Source organism: Ictalurus punctatus, chromosome 10 (assembly GCF_001660625.3).
Source record: "Ictalurus punctatus breed USDA103 chromosome 10, Coco_2.0, whole genome shotgun sequence".
Taxonomy (NCBI): Eukaryota; Metazoa; Chordata; class Actinopteri; order Siluriformes; family Ictaluridae; genus Ictalurus; species Ictalurus punctatus.
In genome coordinates, this window is record NC_030425.2 from 6,465,214 (window position 1) to 6,484,956 (window position 19,743).

General features: G+C 37.9%; 1 protein-coding gene across 3 annotated transcripts; it reads left to right on the forward strand.

Moving 5' to 3' along the window:
• The first annotated feature begins 6,436 nt into the window (after positions 1 to 6,436).
• On the forward strand, positions 6,437 to 18,794 carry lims1 (LIM and senescent cell antigen-like domains 1). 3 transcript variants are annotated; one of them, XM_017477586.2, is made up of 10 exons: positions 6,437 to 6,595; positions 8,871 to 9,033; positions 9,253 to 9,319; positions 10,192 to 10,312; positions 10,473 to 10,622; positions 10,777 to 10,927; positions 12,854 to 12,946; positions 14,250 to 14,298; positions 14,522 to 14,597; positions 17,401 to 18,794. In XM_017477586.2, exons 1-10 carry the CDS (start codon positions 6,567 to 6,569, stop codon positions 17,513 to 17,515), a joined length of 1,014 nt encoding a protein of 337 aa, XP_017333075.1. In that variant the 5' UTR covers positions 6,437 to 6,566; the 3' UTR covers positions 17,516 to 18,794. The 3 variants fall into 3 exon arrangements, with proteins under 3 accessions (XP_017333075.1, XP_053539237.1, XP_017333076.1); XM_053683262.1 differs by lacking the exon at positions 17,401 to 18,794 and adding an exon at positions 14,934 to 17,394 and having other exon boundaries at positions 8,874 to 9,033; XM_017477587.3 differs by having other exon boundaries at positions 6,438 to 6,595; positions 8,874 to 9,033.
• Positions 18,795 to 19,743: the final 949 nt, after the last annotated feature.

The following is a 19,743-nucleotide window of genomic DNA, read 5'->3' on the forward strand; positions in this document are numbered from 1 at the left end:
GCTGAGACATGCAAATCCAGACAAATGCATCTTTTCGAACTGCTGCATCACAGAGCAGCATAACACTCTTGGAGGAACGTGCCATCTGCCCTTTTCTGAATACATGAACTCACAAACGCTGATTACTCGTTAGTGTCGCATTGACTGACAAGGAGAGTATGCCATCTCTCCCACCCAGAGAGCATGGCCAAGTTTGCTTTCTATGACTCCTGGCCACCCTGTCATGTTTTATTCCTCACTTAGTATACAGTAAGTATATCCTTATCATAGTTACCAAGTATCACCATAAAATTATAGTGATATAGCTCAGACTCTGACAAACTGAATTACCATAAATTACCATAATTAAACCAAGCATCATGATTAGATGCAGCTATTAAAATAGGACATTGAGTCTTTTCCCCATGGTCTCTGTATTAGGTTCAGTGAGTACATGTGTACATGTTCCTTTGGCTTTAAACCATATTTCAATGACTAACTCCTTTTCTCAAGAGGAGAAAGTCTCCCATGAGCCATAATGTCCAATACACTGTAAAGGCCTGCCATTCTTCACCAGCCATTATCAAACAGCAGAGGCCACATTAATGCTCTTCAGAGACATCCAGAGCTGCATTATTAAAGCCTGTATGTAAGCCCTAGCAGCTGCCTACTGGATCGCTCTCATTTTCTATTGAACCATGTATCATACACACATTGAAGCATTACGGGGTGTTGTATGATGTTTGCTGGAGAAAAAAAAAGAAGATATTTTATTTTTCTCTCATGGGACATCTCAATGGCATTATAAAACTACCATATAACACACTCATAAGACTTTTAATTCCATGTGTCATTTATAGACATCTAGAGCATGATTACAACATTAAATAAAATGAAACTGCATTGATTTGTTTGAGATAAATCCTGCACGTGGATGTTTCAGTACTAAGTGCTGCTATTGTGGTGGTGAGCATTTACCTTCAGTCTAAACATATCCAATGATGAATTATTGCTTTCAAGCCTCACCATGCAGCAATGACCTTGACGTGAATGATGGTGGTAGGTAGCTCCTTTTTATTTGACATTATCATTTTATTTCATCTTGTTACCCCCTAGGCAGACAGTAATTTGACTATTTTGTATAACCGTGAATATTAATTATGAGGCCAGACATTTCTGTCAGTCATTTTGAATGGATCTCAGTAGATATAATATGATATATAATTTGTCACTCGTTATCATAATATTGGCTTTATAAATATTGAAAGCACAGAAACTTTGAATGTAAGTAAGAGCACTTGCATTTTCTCATGCTCTGTGACTATTCTGGAGAATATCAGTGCTTTCTGTTGGTGTTTAATAAACAGAACATAAAAACAAATGACAAAGGTTTGTCGATATTTATTTATAAAGTATCAACATTGAGTACTAGATCGAGATGGAAGACTTGTTACCTACAAGAACGATTCCGAATGGAGGTGAATATCAGAACACTGTAGAGTACATTGTACATTGTGAAAGAGGGAAGTAACGAATACTCACATTTTATCTATCAAAACAGTATGAGAAGGGAGAACAAAAATAAATGACAAACACAGAACCAGCACAAGTTAACGAATAGAGAAACCTAACCAACATCTACACAATCCACTGTTATACACTGAATTGATGATTTCTTTTTTTGTTTTGTTTGAGTTGTACCATTTATTCATTTATTCAGTCAGGGTTATGGCTATAAGACTGGATTGGACACCAGCAATGCACCATGCACACACATACCATATTCACACTTAGGATCAATTTAGAATACCAATCCTCTGTCTTTGGGGGTGAACCATGAACATCTAGAGAACATGCAAATCTATAAGAGCCGCTAGGAATCAACTCTATTGCTGAGCCACCTGACATCTATTGCTGTCTGTTTCAGTTGTTCAGTTGTTGCTCAAATCAGTGAATCATACATAAAAAATACACAATATTAATCAATTTATATGATAGCTTAACTCTATTAAACGGGGTGTCCCAAAAGCCTCAGCTTCCCGATTCAGCCATGATAAAGTTTTTAATACGTTCTTCTTTTGTCAAAGGCATTCATTATAGGCTATCTGAATATATATATATATATATATATATATATATTATATATATATATATATATATATATATATATATATATATATATATATATATATATATATATATATATATATAGCATAAACTAAGTACAAAACAATTTGGAAGACCTATTGGTAAAAAGTGTTAATTTCCCCTATGTATGGAGACACCCTGTAGTTTCCACCTTTCTTTATGCTGAATTCTGTATAACACTGCCATCCTGTGGTTGTACATGAAGTGTGCAAACATTTGTTCAGTAGTTCATATTCAAACTTCTGAGCTCATCGTTGTGTATTTATGAAATCACATATTTCTATTCCAGTCTGTATTTCAGTGTGGCTGAATCCATATTATACATATGCATACAAGAAGCGCTCATATACCACACTGCCTTCATATTACCTCCAAAGAGAAAACATTGGACACTTGAACAATCTCACAATTCCAGTGGTACAGTATGATGTAGTGAAGTCTCTGTGTTAGTCGTTTATGGCCAATGTGTGAAGATTTTTTTGTTTATTTGAGCAGAAAATGCATTATAATATTTAATAGCCCAATAAATACTGTAAGTACAGTAAATGCTGCATTTCAAAGTAAATAAGTAGTGGTTTTTTTTTTTTTGTAAAGTGCTTACTCTAATAACAGAAAAATAAATCAGTTGTATTGTACTATGAACTGGTTCAGTGTGTGTTTACGAGTTTGAGGCCCATGGTCATGATCTCACCAAGGGCCTCACAAACCCACAGGCTGGCCCTGCTTATGTTATAGGCAACTACCCAGTGAATTTTTAGATGAACCTTGTAATAAGCAGCTGAGACTCGACAAAAAAATCCAGAAATCAACCTAGCAGCTCATGTGTTTCCCATCGCATTTTTGGCCCCAATCTCACTGAAAATCTTCATAGAGCAAGCAAGGTCTCCAACGGGCCTCTATTATTGCTTTTTACAGTTCCATTTTTAGGTGCAATGCTGCCCAATTTAGGATTTTTAAAAAAAATTGTTAGTCACTCAAAGGAGGCAATTAGTATTTCAACTGAATCTAAAATGTATGGAGTTGTGAATTAGCCCCACTTGCCCCTATGGATGAACTGCCATTAATAAACTCAATAGCATCTTCTTGTTGTTTCCTGTCCCTAACTGAACTGCAGCTTGAATTTTCAATGTGTGAAACTTATTTTGTAGAGAAACGAATCAATTCCGAGCTTGGTTTCTGTCTGTGCAGAGTTTCACATGTTCTCCCAGCTTCCATGTGGGTTTCCATCAGGTTCTCTGGTTTCCTCCAACCTCCCCAAAAACATGCCAGCTGGTATGGCTAAGTTAAATTGCCCCCAGGTGTAAAGGAGTGTGTGAATATATGCATGCATTGTACCCTGCCCATCACTAACAAAAACTGTGCATAGCATTTTACCTGTTTTTTCACTGTTATGGTGTCTTAAAGAACCTTTGCGTTACAACAAAATGAAATTTGTTCCCAGACAGTGAATTATTCACTATGATTGTACAAAGTATTAATAATATAGTACTAGTGGCACAAAACATAGCTTTCAACTATCGATTACTAACTTTCATTACTTTCAAGTTGTAGTTAGATAGGCTAACACTGACTTGGCATTGTATTATACCTAGGCATTAATCAAGTTTTGTATGATCCATTGACTCAAATGGAAAGAGCTCCATGATGACTTCATATGTGCTCCTTTTAAACCTTTAGCAAAAAATCTTGTCATTGCAAAAACCATAGACGTACATAATGCAGATACTGCATTAACCTTTGTTGCTAATTACCTTTATATGTCAACATCCTTGGAACCACATTGTTAGTCAGTGCAACTTTTTGTAGAGATATAGCTCTACCCTGATAAAAATCAGGTTGTAACTAGAATTATGTTAAATGGACTTTTTTTTTTGACAAAATGTCAGTATTACAAGCATTATAAATTTCTGTTTATAACAGGTAACATACAATAAGCAAACAGCAGTCAAGTGGATCACTCCTCCCTGTCATACTGCCTCATACACAAAGCTGAAAGTCAAAACACACATCAGGCTAATGAACAGCTCAGATGATGATAAGAGGTTTACCTGGATGTATTTGATTAAATTACACTGCAATTTACTTATGTGTAAAAAAACAAAAACAAAAATAAAACAGTACCTTGCATAAGTATTGACTCCCCTTGAAGTTTTCAATATTTTGTAGTGTTACAAACTGGAACTGAACTAGACTTTATTGGAATATGTTTATGCTTACAGTTAGTGGTAGCTTGGTGGTTAAGGCTCTGGGCTACTGATGGGAAGGTTGGGGGTTCAAGCCCCAGCACTGCCAAGCTGCCACTGTTGGGCCCTTAACCCTCTCTGCTCCAGGGGTGCTGTATCATCTCTGACCCCAGCTTCTTGAAATGCTTGGGTATGTGAAGAAAATAATTTTGCTGTAATGTATATGTGATCAATAAAGAATGATTATTTATTCTAGTGCAACCAGTAGCAATCACATAATTTGTCAACCTGTGTGCAATTAAAGTGTCAGGTGATCTCAATACACTTTTGAAAATATTTGAATGGCAAGGCCAATCCATTTGTGTTTGCTATACACTGAAGACGTGTGGGTCAGAAAGATGAATATGAGATGATAGATCAGAATTTCAGCTTTCATTTCCTGATATTTACATCTAGCTATTTTAAATAACTCAAAACATGGCACCATTGGTGGCAGCCCACCCAATATTTAGGTGAACAAATGTATAGGAACAGATAGTCTTAAAGTAAATAACACTTAATATTTGGTTGCAAATCCCTCGCTTGCAATAACTGCATCAAGCCGGTGACCCACTGACATCACCAAACTGTTACCTTTTTCTTTTGTGTTGCTTTTCCAGGCTTGTACTGCAGCTTCTTTCAGTTGTTGTTTGTTTTGGGTTGGGAGTTCCTCCCTTCCGTCTCCTCTAGTGATTGAATTGGCCAGTCTAAAACCTTCCACTTAGTCGACCTGATAAAGTCCTTTGTTAAATTGGCAGTACTTTTGGGTCACTGCTTCCTCCCGATTAGATTGGATGCATTTCTCTATAAATTAGCAGACAAAATGTTCCTGTAAACTTCTGAATTCTTTCTGCTGCTACCATCCTGAGTTACATCATCAATAAAGATTAGTCAGCCTGTTCCAGAAGCAGCCGTGTAAGCCCAAGGTATGACACTACATCAGGGGCAGAGCCAAAGTTTTATCTTTGGGGGAGTGAGAAATGTTCAGGGCCCCCATATTATTAATATCTTGTTGGTATAATAGAAAAATAGCGGCAGTAAATGCAACCTCAAACATGAATGGACACACGTATCTATTCAACAGTCTGGACCGGCAAACCAAAACAATGTAGGCTAAGCTTAGGTACTGTGTTCAGCAATCTTTTATATCTCACACGTAGTAACACAAACAGTCAGTATCGTGGGTTTACAAAAACAAAACATTCCATTTAGGGTCAAAATACGTTGGAACCACTAAGGTTAAAAAGGTGCTATATAAGTGCAGACCATTTACCAAAATACTTCACAAAAAACAGTAAAGGCGTTCAGCAATGATTATTGCCAACTACAAACAAACAGATAACTTAAAAATCCACTGACAGCTCCAACCTGTTACGTTATCCGACCTAAACAATCAGCCATTCTGATTAAGAAAAACGAGCAAAGGAAACAAAATAGCTTGTCAGTCGGGCACAACTAGACATGACATAGTTTTTCCTCTGCTGTTCCTTCAACCTCTCTCTCCATTTACATGCACCAGATTTATATCTATTCATATTTTAAAATGTTTCATATCTTCTTGGCGAGCAAAGGCTAACAAGAGTATCTAACGGTAATCACACTGTTACTGTTCTAAAGGGAAATGACGCATATGTAAACAAATTGCAACACACAATTTAGTAGCCTGTGATGTAATGATTTAAAAAAAAAAAAAACAATTTTGTAACAAAATGATTTGGAATGGACATTTGATCTAAGTTTTCTGACTAAAAAAAGAAAAGAAATTTACAAAAAAAAATCTTCGTGATCAGTAGGGACCCCTAGAAGGCAGGCCCAGGGTTGTTCGCGCCTCCGTCTCCCCAAACTCCACCAATGCACTATCTCCACCATTCTTGACCGACTAAATTTTTAACATCCCTTTTATTCACTAAAGTATTCAACATTTTATCCATAGTGTTTTGGTAGTGAGCACTGTGATCTTGGTATCGAAGTGATGATGGTATCGTTACGGTCCTTTTTGCGTGTTTGACGGACAAGTGTCTTTGTACACTCTCCCTTACTCGATTAGGCGCGCAGATCGCGTTTGAGTTCAGAGCGGAATTTGTTGACGGTCCCTAAGCAGAAGGGTGGGGTGACTGAAAATCCAGCGCCCGGAGGAAGAAAGCGGTTAACTGTTGTCGAGCTCGTTTAAAGTGGTCGACTCTCAATACTCTTCCTGGATTAGCTGTCTAGTAGGGGATGCTGGGTGTGTCAGAAATGACGGGCAGGTAATGTCGAGCAGTTTACTTATAATTCTTAATAAGTCTAGTGAGCGTAGACTTCAAACCAATACTTTTTTCTTTTCTTGCCAGTGATGCTAGCTGGCTATCATTGAAATATGGCTGTACGGTTTGAACTAGCTACTTTTTGTTTCAACAAGTGTGTAAGTCCCGATTGTACAACTTTAAGCGTTTCATTTAAATGAACATACGTAGTCTAATGCTTTCTATAAGAGCTATTACATCTTTCACAGACAGCTGTCCAAATAGCGGCCATCTTAGCAAACTAGCTAGGTTACTAAAGACGCGTCCTAAATAACTTCCTAGATAAGTGCACTAAGAAGGGTGTGTAAGAATAAGAGTGATGTATGGAATTCCACACTCTTTCTCGTGCACTATGTGTCCACTATGAAAACATTGGAGATTCAACCAATGAATCATGAATCGGTTCAGGGGAAAATGCCCTTATTTGGCCAACTCCGTTCACCCTGCTCAGTTAGAAGTTTACATCGTGTAAGTTAGTACAATTTACATGAAAGTTTCTCTTTTTTTTTTTTTTCTTTTCAAAAAGTTTTCTGAAGAAAAGTTTGAAACCTCGAGAGGCTTATCTTTATGTAAAACATCTGACTTTATTGTTCACATATTTGAGCAGGCTTAAGGAAGACACATACACACACATATATACACACATACTTACATGCATACACACACACATTTTATATATATATATATATATATATATATATATATATATATATATATATATATACACACACACACACACATACACACACATGCATACACTTACATACATATACACACACAGGCATGCATATATACCTATACACACACACACATACATGCATACGCATACATACATATACATTCGTGCGTGCACACACACAGACAGACAGACAGATGTTTGAAGATTCTGTCTGTGAGCCAAAAGCAGCACCAAGCACAAGACATGGCTTTATTTATTTATTTATCTATCTATCTATCTATTTATTTATTTCCTAAAAGCAATGTTGCCTAAAGTACAGTTTGTTTTTGTGTCATCATACATTCTCGAGGAATGCTGTTCTTGTTTTTATCTGAGACACCAACATGGTCAGGAAGTCCAAAGCTGGAGAGTAGGAGAGCGCTTCACTGTTTCCATGTGAAGATGACCATATTAGGGAACATACATCATCGGGTGTCCTTATCCCCACCCACATCTCGCTGTATTACCGTGGGGCCATGTAAAGCAGGGCCAAAATCATAACTCAGGCTGTTCACTGCTCCTGGTTATACTGTCATTTGGTAGAAATATCTGTTCAGGGAATCACAAAGTCACTTGAGAAGCAGAGGAGGTAAAACTGTAATCACGGGCACGTCAGGTCTGGAGATCTGCTGTAATTACGCGGTAATATTTGTGGACTAATATTGGCTCAACTTTGATGAGAACCACAGTCATGTCGAGTGCAAATTAATTTGAAAGTGTCTCATAGCCTATGCTAAAGCACCATCAAGGCTGGGCGATATGATAAAAATATCACATCACAATACTTTCTTTGTAATACACGCCGTGTATTATAATATGTAGGTTTGCTAACCAGCCAGAAAAAACAGTAGTGAATCCAGTTTGATGGAACAAAGTTTGACCATACTTTTATTTATTGCTTTTAGCGATCGCAGAAATGAACACAAAATAAAACTCTACAGTATTCAGAAGCGCATACAATTTTTTTCAGAATTACCTCAGATTTTCCACAGGTTTGAGCCATGTGATGTTATCGCAACACACATTCAGCTTAAGCCCTCTTCGATTCACGTGCGTCAAACATGAGTACAGCTAAAAAGTCTCTTTTACCAACAAACATCATAAAAAAACAAGTGCGAATAGGGCTGTGACGGTGGCCTGCACAGCCGCGGTGGTAGTTTGCCACAACGGTGGTACGCTTACCGCGTAAGCTTGCATTTTGAGTTATAACGAGAGACTTGAGCAACCCCAAAACATAGGAATTATGGGATGCTCCTTATAGAAATTTAAACAGTACTGTACCTTGAGTTCTTTCACCAGTCTTATGACGGTATAGTCCACAAATCATCAATTATTTTTCATACGTCGTTTTTATGTTTCAGTCTCAGTAGAAACTCAGTGAAACATCTGGTATGTTGTGTTCTGAATGGCATTTGCATGTTTAATCATCTCAAGTGGGCTGATGTCAAATAAATTTGATAATGAACAGAGATAAACTAATTCAGGAATGAGTGAAATAAATAACAGTTGTTCTTACCCCAGCAGCAATATGGCCAATGCCCTGGCGAATGCCGCATGTGAGCGATGTAAAAGCGGGTTTGCACCGGCGGAGAAGATTGTCAACAGTAATGGCGAGTTATACCACGAGCAGTGCTTCGTGTGTGCCCAGTGCTTCCAGCAGTTTCCGGAGGGACTTTTCTACGAGGTACAGCATGGCTCTTATAATTAAATGGACCTCCCAGTGTTGTGTTTTGCTTCATGTAATAATGTAACTCTACATCCTGTGCATGTATATGCCTCTTGTTCTATATTAAACGTAATAATATAGCAATGCCTTAATTGGGCCTGAAGCTTTGTCAAGCCTTTTTTCAAGATTTTTATCAATCCAATTTACAGATTTTTAATTTCTTTTCTGTCCCTGTAGTTTGAAGGCAGGAAGTACTGCGAGCATGATTTCCAAATGTTGTTTGCGCCTTGCTGTCACCAGTGTGGTAAGATTACGCATTATCACTTACTCTAATATTCCTGCAAACTTTATAAAGCAGAGCTTTTGTAGCACAGAAGCATGACAGTGATGCACGAGCACAAACTTATGTCTATATCCAAAATGCTCCACTGTGTGCAAGGGGTTGGGTAAACTGGTGCAAGCTGCTTAAAAGGTTTAGTTTAATTTAAGTTTATTGTCATTATATGCTGTAATTGCGCGCTTACAGTGTAAATTCTGCTATTTATGATAACGGAAGTGATCCATTTAGTAATAAGGCCGTGTTGCTCCTCGCTTGTGGTGTAGATGCAGTAATGCACAGTGGGACCTCAAATAAGATCTGTAATGTCTAATTAAAACACTCAAAGTAATCAAAGTAAACAGAAGTAAAACAATATTCCTAAAGACAGCGAGTAACAGAAACCACAAGGTGCAGTGAAAGTGAGATTTTATTATTCATTTAGGACTGTAGTTTAATTCGGTGCTTTTCGTGCATCCATAAAAAGTAATTCATATATATAATATTTAAAATATAAAATTTTTATATTGTATAATAGTATTTATGTTTTTATGGATCCACAAAAAGCACCGAATTAAACTACAGTCCTAAATGAATCATATATATTTTGGTGTGTGTGTGTGTGTGTTGGGTTCTTTTCAGTCTTATATAATTGGGCAAACAGTTGTGTTTAGTCTGAAGTTTATATTTGTAACACTCCGTTTGTGGATTTTATTTTAAATAAAGGAAAAAATGGTACTGAAAGTTTGCCCCGCCCCATCCGATTAAACGAAAAAATAACTGGCCAACTAATCAATAAAGACATGAGGTATAACACACAGTATTGTTGTGGCTTATTGTTAATCCTCTTTTGTGTGAAGGTGAGTTCATCATTGGCCGTGTGATTAAAGCCATGAACAACAGCTGGCACCCTGACTGCTTCTGCTGCGACATTTGTCAGGCAGTGTTAGCTGATGTTGGATTTGTCAAAAATGCTGGCCGGTAAGCTCATTAATAGTGTATAGTGATGCTTCTTTGGATGATATTAATAATACCTTTTGGTTATTGCACTAAATATACAATAAAATAAATCTTTTTATGATGAGCAGCTTCTCAGCTGAAAATGGATTCTTAGGAAGTGGCACATTTGTGTGTTTTACAGTCATCTGTGTCGTCCATGTCATAATCGGGAGAAGGCTCGTGGTCTTGGGAAGTACTTTTGTCAGAAGTGCCATGCCATCATTGATGAGCAGCCTCTCATCTTCAAGAATGACCCGTACCATCCGGATCACTTCAACTGCAGCAACTGCGGGTTAGTTGGACATACAGGAAATTAACCACTCTCTCCAAGTTTATTGTGACACACTTTTGTCCCCAGTTAGCTGGAATATTGGCGTAGTTTATATCAATTGTCGTATGTATATAAATGATTTTGATTTATATGACGAAGTTGTGATACTTTACAGTAAGGAGTTGACTGCTGATGCTCGGGAGCTGAAAGGAGAGCTCTACTGTCTCCCATGCCATGATAAAATGGGTGTGCCGATCTGTGGAGCCTGCAGAAGGCCTATCGAAGGCCGTGTGGTCAATGCCATGGGCAAGCAGTGGCATGTTGAGGTAAGTGTGAGTGTGTGAGAGCGCAAGTCTGGTTTGCAAAATGTGTTTGAAATTTTTCTCATCCATAATGCTTATTTATATTTGGGTCATGTCTAGCACATGTGGAAATCAATATTATGAACTCGGGGCGATATGCCAAAAAGATGAATGTTGCAAATACTTGAATCTGTCTTCATGGTACCCAATATACATCTCAATATTTAATCATTGTAAAGCACCAAGAAAACACTGGAGCTGGTTTATTCAAATCTATAAATTCTGAATTTTGTGTAACTTTTTGCAAAAAATGGGATTTAACAGTGGAGAGGTAGAAAATGAAACCATGTTTGAAAAAACAGTTTTTAACATCAGCAGTGTAAACACATTTTTTTTCCTTATGACATACTTTGATACCTCTTTTTTAGGAAAACATTTGGATTTTACCAAAATAATGTATAAATGTTAAGGATGTTAATGTTTGGCAACCGAAATTGTGAAAATAAGTGAAAAAGCTGAATAAATTTGACCGAACAATGACGTGTCTGATGACGCGACCAAATAGCCTAGCAACCATAGTGAGATGCGGAGAGATGAGGGGGCACGTTCATGCATGAGCTACGTGCACGAGTACTCAACGAGCGCATACTCTTCGGATGTTAACAACTGTGACATTGTTTACTGTGGACACGTGCGTTTGTTTTGTTTCTGTTCTGTCTCCTCCCTGTTTTGTCATTGGTTTTTGTTCAGGGGTGTGGCTTTATTGTTTTCAGCTGCCAGCACTTAGCGCTGATTATATTTGGGATATATACTGCTCGCATCCCTGTACACCTCGCGGAGTATTGTAACGTCGCGAGATGTAAGGGAGTAGAGCACGGAAGCAGGTGCAGGTAAAGACGTATTTATTTAAGGGTAGGCAGACAAATTCAAATCGTAATCCAGAAAACGTAGGCAAGACAGGCAAAGGGTCAGGCGATCTGCAAATGGGCATAAACGGGGCAAAGCAGGAATCGAAGTTGCGGTCACAGAAAACAGGGTCAAAACACAAAACAAGAAACATGGACTAGTACTATGGACTGGCAGCTGAAAAATCAGCAGGGGCTAAATGAACTAATCTATAGTTTAAACTACCTAAATCTATCAAGGAACATAACATTAACAACGTATCTAACTATACTTTATCTACTATGATACTCCTCGAGGTGTACAGGGATGCGAGCGTTGTATATCCCCAATATAATCAGCCGTATAGAACCATTTTCTGCACTCTTGTCAATGCACTTTTTAATGCACTTTTTTGTTGTAGGCTACAGAGTTTTCCATTCTTTCAGCAGTTAGTTATAGGCCTAACATCGGCTATTCAAGGGGGGCTCAAAGATGACCCCACAAAAATATTTTTAATTTACTAATTTATTTAAAGTTATATTGTGCCTTTCCAAATGTTCAGTGGTTAATGAATTATTTTGAAATTGTAGGTTTTGTAATTGATTTTTTCTTTGAAAAGCGAGACAAAATAGTAAAAAGCACATTTTAACTTTAATTTATGCAGTGGTGAAATAAATGGAAAAAACGCGAAAAAATGTGTTCGGTCTTCGGCCAAGTTTTTTATTATATTCGGCTTCGGCCAAGAATTTTCATCTCGGTGCATCCCTAATAAATGTTTTATTTACTTTATAATCTTGCCTTGGTGTATGTTTAAACTTCAAATTTAGCCAAATAAGGGAGTAGTTTTACAAATGTAGCAGTAAAACCGGTCAGTCTGCATAAAGTGCTAGCTAAATGTACCTTGCTTATACGGTATGTGATGCTTTGATCAATAGTTTCAGATTGTGAATGGTATAAATACCAGCAGGCAAAGTTTTAATGATGATTTAAAAAATGTGCAATTTAGCCATTTGGTTATTGCTAGCGTATGCTGAAATTGCTGTAATTGTATTTGTGTGTTTGCAGCATTTTGTGTGTGCTAAGTGTGAGAAGCCCTTCCTGGGTCATCGCCATTACGAAAGAAAAGGGTTGGCATACTGCGAGACTCACTACAACCAGGTAACATGGTGCTGTTTGGACTACAGGTCAATTCAATATTTGCTTAAGTTAAACGTAGAGCACTCCTTTTTCAAATGGAAAGAAAATCCCATTACTAGTCTAGTATTGGATTTACCGTAATTTTCGGACTATTGCGCGCACCTGAATATAAGCCGCACCCACTAACTTTAAAAAGAAAAAAAATTTTGTACATATATAGACCGCACTCGTCTATAAGCCGCAGGTGTCCACGTTGTAACATGATATTTACACAGAAAGATGTTACACAAAGATTTTTTTTAAACTTTTAATTAAATACGTACCGTAAATGCTTTTTTCCGAACAGTGCCTGTAACACGGCTGGTTAAAAAATTAAAAAATACAGTTGCCTACCAGGAAAAGTCATTGATCGCTATCTTCATCTTCCTGCTGCGCACTAAAACCACTAAAGTCTCCTTCTTCAGTGTCGGAATTGAACAGCCTCAGAATTACCGGTACTTCGTCACACACTTCCTCAGTCTCTCTTTCGTTGTCTCTCTCAATGTCACTTACATCTCGAGGCAAATTCAGCCTTGAGCTTGTGCTGTCCTCTTCATCACGCAGCAGTCCAGCCTTTCGAAACCTGCTGGTGATGGTAGATTTTATGACACTGCTCGACGCTGTTAGGATCCACTGGCCGACTGGAGCAAAAGTTGCTCTTCGCATGCTATTTCCTTCTTCGACAGCCAGATCGATCGCCTTTAACTTGAAAGCTGCATCATATGCATTTCTTCGTGTGTTTTCCGTGATGAGGGGGTGTGCATGAAGCGCAGAATGACTGATCTGAAGAATTTAGTGTGAGTGCGTTTGATTTAATTTGAACCACTGAATCCACTGTGACCTGTTCGATAATTTCATTGGTCCGATGTGACGAGGCTAAATGTTTTGGCGGCATGAAGCGCGTTAGCTCGTAAAAATCCATAAATTAGCCGCGTCATTGTTTAAGCCGCAGTGTTCAAAGCATGTGAAAAAAGTAGCGGCTTATAGTCCGGAAATTACGGTAATGTCATTTGTACTGGGGTGAATCTTGACCTGTCTAACTTGGCACTAGTAGTTTAAAAAAAACAATGGATCAGTGACGAATCTTTTGTTGTGGCTGTTTATGACCCTGGATCATGCATGTGATCTTATACTAGATTAGATACAGGCATGTAGCAAAACCTTTCATGTAAATGTAGCAGTGTTGATTTTTCTAGCTTATGATCTTCATTCTCAACATGTTGACATGCTTATGGTGTTGAATATCCAAACATGATTATATTCTGATTGCGCTTGGTCTGCACAGCTTTTTGGTGACGTCTGCTACCACTGCAACCGCGTGATCGAAGGAGATGGTAATTAATGAGCTTTTACATTTAATCTTCTAATAGTATACATAATGTAAGGTTGTCAGGAAGCCCTTCCAGTGACCCCCCCCCCTCCCCCCATGATTAAATCCTAACAGGTTTTAGTGTGTGTGTGTGTCAGATGTGTGTAATTTCATCCTCTTTGTGGCTGAAGCAGTTGTATAATTAACATTTTTGAAAGTTGCTAATGTAGTCATGGTTTTTGTTACAGTTGTGTCGGCTCTGAACAAAGCCTGGTGTGTCAACTGCTTCTCCTGTTCTACCTGCAACACTAAGCTCACACTAAAGTAAGTCTAATGCAGACACACAAACACCCCTCTCTCTCTCTCTCTCTCTCTCTCTCTCTCTCTCTCTCTCTCTCTCTCTCTCTCTCTTCTCACATTCTCCAGTGCTTCATGTCCAACTCGCTGTACTTGTGTGCAGCATCCCTCTGAGTGTTCTCTATTTTTGCCAAGTGTATCTGTTTCTAATCTGCTTGTCTACTCTTGCTGATACAAATACCGGTACACTTCATCTTTATTTCCTTCTCTTTTTCTAAAAACACTTCTTGTATTTCTCTCCTATCTCTATCCTTTGTTGCCTTCCTATCGCTCTCTTGCTGGACCGCTACACTGTCCTCGTAGGGACAAATTTGTAGAGGTTGACCTGAAGCCGGTGTGTAAGCACTGCTATGACCGGCTGCCTGAGGAGCTGAAACGGCGCCTTGCCAAACGTGAACGCGATACTCGTGAGAGGAAGAAGAAGACGGTTGCTGTCTGTCCGTAACTCCTGTCTCCTCTTTTTCTCCATGCTCATCCATCTTTACTCTTTCTTTTTTTGTGGTCAGTGTCTTCATCCATTTCCAATGGCTCATGTCTTTATTTTCCTGCATATTTTTATATGTACCTTTCTTTGTGTTGTGGTTGTAAAATCCTGGTTTTGTGATTTCAGTCATTATTTAACAGTTTTATTTAGTTTCTTAGTTGGTGCACAATTTTTGTGGATTTTGACCACAAATTCACACCGGACACTTTGCGTTCAACACACACTATTGCATCATGATAATAAGCATAATTTGATGAAGAAAACTATGCCCAAATGTACCACCGTGTCCATTAAATGTGTGGGATGGAACCAGACAAAGTTTGGCCATCTAACATTCCACTGATAACAGATGGTGTTGATCGAAAGTTGTTAAAATGGAAGCGCTAACTTCATGTGATGCTCCTCACACATGCGTCAAAAAAAGCGCTACAGGAACGTGTCCGGTGTGATTTGCCTGGAGATTATAGAGAAATAACACAGAACTCAAGAAACTTCTGTGCCTTGCATAAGTATACACACACCTCATCCCCACTTTATTTGGAATTTTCTTTTCCCCATTTTATTTATGCAAAATGTCTAACATTTGAAGGTGTTCCGTATTGTTAATTAAACAAAAACACACACATTTGTTGGTCACATAGGTATTTACGCTCCTGGGTCAATAGTGGTTTATGTCTGTTAGCTTTCCACATCTGGATCATGATATTTTTACGTATTCATAGTGTCAAGCTCGGATAAGCTCTGTCAGATTGGTTGGAGATCGTTGCTGAACATCAATTTCTAAGTTTTGCCATTAATTCTGAATTTGATTGAAGTCTAGGCTTTGGCTCGGCCATTCTAAAGGGCCTTTCACGCTGAGCATGATTAAGCGAATGCGAATGTATGACACGATGACGCTCTTGAATCGAAAGAATTGATCTCTATGGAGCTGTTCACACTGGGCGCGATCAATCGCGGTGCGACAGAGTGATTTATTTATTTTTTTTTAGATGTGTGTGTGTGTGTGTGTGTGTGTGTGTGTGTGTGTGTGTGTGTGTTTTTTATTTTCTTTTTTCCCCCGTTGCCCCACAATGAAACAGTTCATCCAAATTAGATCGGAGCTTTAGATCACATTCCCAGAGCTGCTGCTGTTGTACAAAAGGGCAGGATAGGTGATGCTAAACACAGAAAGCTCTTTTTAAAACCAGTGTAGACACAGAAAAAACGTATTCCAGAAGAGAGAGGAGAATGGATGTTGAGTTCTTGTTATCATTGGTGTCTGGGAACAAATAACTTTTTGATAAGTCACAGAGACTACAAAAACATTGATAGAAATTATTTTTTGTGTAATTGTAATCTGCTTTATTCTTATAATTCTTATTGTTCTTTCATCTATATATACATGTATATTTTTTTAGATTTTAAAAACGGATTTTTTCACAAATAAACGGGTTTTGTCCCACTACCATGTTATTCCATTATATTTCGCATTATTTTATTCATACTCAAACTGCTTGATGGGGCTCTTCAAAAAAACACTTAAAAAAAAAAAAAAAAAAAAAAAAAAAAGGTTCCGCCTCCCTTTTGGGAGTGGTGGTTGAATAGTGGGTTGTGCCACCTAGTGTGCAGGCATAAAATGCATTCTCGGTCAGCGCCACATATCGTGCAGGTGTGAATTAGCTGAAGGTGATCAATCGTTTTGCGTTCGGTGTGAAAGCGCTGTTCATCATCGATTCACTTTATCACGGCGCACTCCGTGTGAAAGGGCCTGAACACATTCCGGTTCTTGGTTTTGAGTCAAGTGTAGCTTTGGCCGTATGAGTTAAGATATTGTCCTGTAAGGAGAACCTGCACCCCTGTAACAAGTTTCTTGCAGGCAAGTCTAAGTTTTCTTTTAGGATTATCCAGTAATTGGCTAAAGCCATCATGCCGTCATGCCTGACTAGTTTCCCAGTAGTTGCTGATAAAATGCATCCCCAAAATATGATGCTTCCACCACCATGCTTCACTGAGGGATTATTATTCTCAAGGTTTCTGCTTAATGTTATGCCTTGTGTCGAGGTCAAAAAGTTCGATTTTGGTCTCCTCAGACCAGAGAACCTTTTCCCGCATGTTTGCTCAGTCTCCAGTATGCATTTTGTCAAATTCCAAACAGGATTCCATATGACTTCATATGAAATTATGGAAAAGTTGAGGGAGGGAATACTTGCTCAAAGCACTGTAGATAAGTATTTTAGTAGTGTGCTTTTATTTATATTATCTTAAACAAGCAAGTGTTGGAACAGACATGTTGCTTTTTGTTTACAGGAACAAGTTTGTGGAGTTTGACATGAAGCCCGTGTGTAAGAAGTGTTATGAGAAATTTCCCCTGGAGCTGAAGAAGAGGCTGAAGAAGCTGGCTGAAACTGTGGCCCGCAAGTAGACCTCATCACCCACAGGGGGCGCCTGAGACTCAGTGAACTTTCCTGTGCTTAATGGAGTGGAGGCCGTGCATTTCTCTAGGCTTAATATCCTCTTGCATTGCTACTCAGTGGTGTTCGCTGTGTTAGTTCAGTACTCCGTATTACTCTTCTATTTGGGGAAAGCCCAGCGAATGAGGTAAATGTTTTTCACTTATTGCTACATACTTCTGATCAGAGTGCCTCTTCATTTACTAAAATTCAGGAACCAAAACACTTTTTGTTTGTTAGAAATGTGTATGACTTTTTTTATTTTTATTCAGTATATGCAATAAGAACTTCACAATCAGTATGTGATGTAATGTGCAGTTTACACGCTAGAATGCCTTGATTGATTGAATTGCCCTTCTAAAAGGATACACTGCTTTTACTGTATAGCCAAAGCTGTTTGCCTTTATATAATCCTATTTTATAATGGTATATTCTGTGAGATACCGGTAACAAAAGACCATACAAAAAAAAAATCTGTTTAGACAACTTAGTTTAAGTGAAATTAAATACATATTATGTCAAACTTCTACCATGATATCACACTTGTATGTACCATTTTATTATGATTATTGTTGTATTAAAATACAGTTGGTTGTTAAGGTGCTATTGGAAAAGTCTTGGCGGACTTTAAGTTGTAATATCTTAAATATGCAAAATGTTTTAACTGATCAAGGGGTCCAGACTAATACAGACTTTAAAAAGTCCTTTAAAAATCTCATGTATTCATGGTGAATTTTATTTACATTATCATATGTGATAATCATGGCCATGGGTTAAAGTATTAGCTTCTCCATTTGAATTGGATTGACGGGTTATGGCGTATGTAACTGAATGTATAGTTATGCTACATATACATGTTTTATAACTTTCCTGGGGAAACAACAACAACAACACAGTTCATGTACCAGGATTTAATTTGTGTGTTTAGTGTCCCATGAGCAAAAGTGTGACATTTTTACAGCAAAATGCAACATGTCTTCTACATCTTGGGCCAAAAATCTGACGTGTTGAAGGGACCAGCAACATTTTTAGTTATTCCACCTTTATATGTGTATTGTAGCTTATGTTCTGAATATTTTTTTGTTCAGTTGATTTCCATTAAGTTTTCCTCGGAAGAAACGAAACCATAAGTAATTACATCTGAGCATTATATGCAACTATATTCATCTTATTTATGCTGTACCATTTCACTATATCTCTAATGTGCTGAGTAATGCTTTAAACATATGCAAATAAAATATGCACTCGTGATTTCTGTTTTGTTGCAGGTGTCATTTCAAAGATCACCACTTGATGGCAATAATGTTGTGTAGTATGTTTACTAATCCGTGGTTGCGTTTGTTCAAGAGAGGAAAAACAAAGCTAGAAATCTTTCGTCCTTTCTTTGCACTGTTCTAGCCCCGTCTAGAATTCTCATTTAAATTTGTAAACCATGAATCAATGCTTCGAGCCTAGGGAAATTTAAAGCACAATATTACTACAAGGGACTACGCATCTTCTCAGTGTAAATCAATTAGTGATCTGTGTTTTGTGCCATTCTCTTAACTTTCACTTTCAAGGGCCAAAGTTAAACAATGAATCAAAGGTCCATTATTGCAACATAGCAGAGATCAATGGAATAAGGATAAAAAGGAAAAGACGTCTAGATGCCGCCTTTCATTTATTACAAAGGAATACATTTGTATTCACTTGGTTTAATCTCTGTTCTATTAAGAACTGCATTAATTCCTGGTGTTAACATTCTTCTCTGTGGAATTTGAGACTTCGGGAGAAAAATATGAAACAATGAAACATAGCTCCAAAGCTAGGAGACACCTTTACAACCCTTTTTTTATTTTTTATTTATTTATTTTTTTTAATTAATAAATGATTCGTTATAAAGAAGGTGGATCATCTTTTGGATGCTCCCATTAGAGATCACCACAGCAGATCTCGGTTATAAAAAAAAAAAGTTTTTTATGACCTGCATATTTGATTTGGCACGCTGGATGCTCTTCCTGACACAATCCTCCAGTTTTATCCGGGCTTAGGACTCCCACTGATCGTGCACTAGCTACCCTAATGCCACCCGAGTGGCTTGGTTTGGAGCCCAGCATGGGGCTCAAATGTACTATCCTGAGAATGAGTCTCATGCTCTACTGACTGAGCTAGCAGTTTTACAGCTAGCATTAACCTATCTAATATAATGAATGTAACCTAC

Excerpts from the sequence above, each read along its gene's own strand:
- lims1 (XM_053683262.1), top strand. The coding sequence starts at position 6,567 with ATGCTGGGTGTGTCAGAAATGACGGGCAG. Across the intron at positions 10,928-12,853 it reads GCAAGCAGTGGCATGTTGAG|CATTTTGTGTGTGCTAAGTG; the intron begins GTAAGTGTGAGT and ends GTGTGTTTGCAG. Across the intron at positions 12,947-14,249 it reads GCGAGACTCACTACAACCAG|CTTTTTGGTGACGTCTGCTA; the intron begins GTAACATGGTGC and ends TGGTCTGCACAG.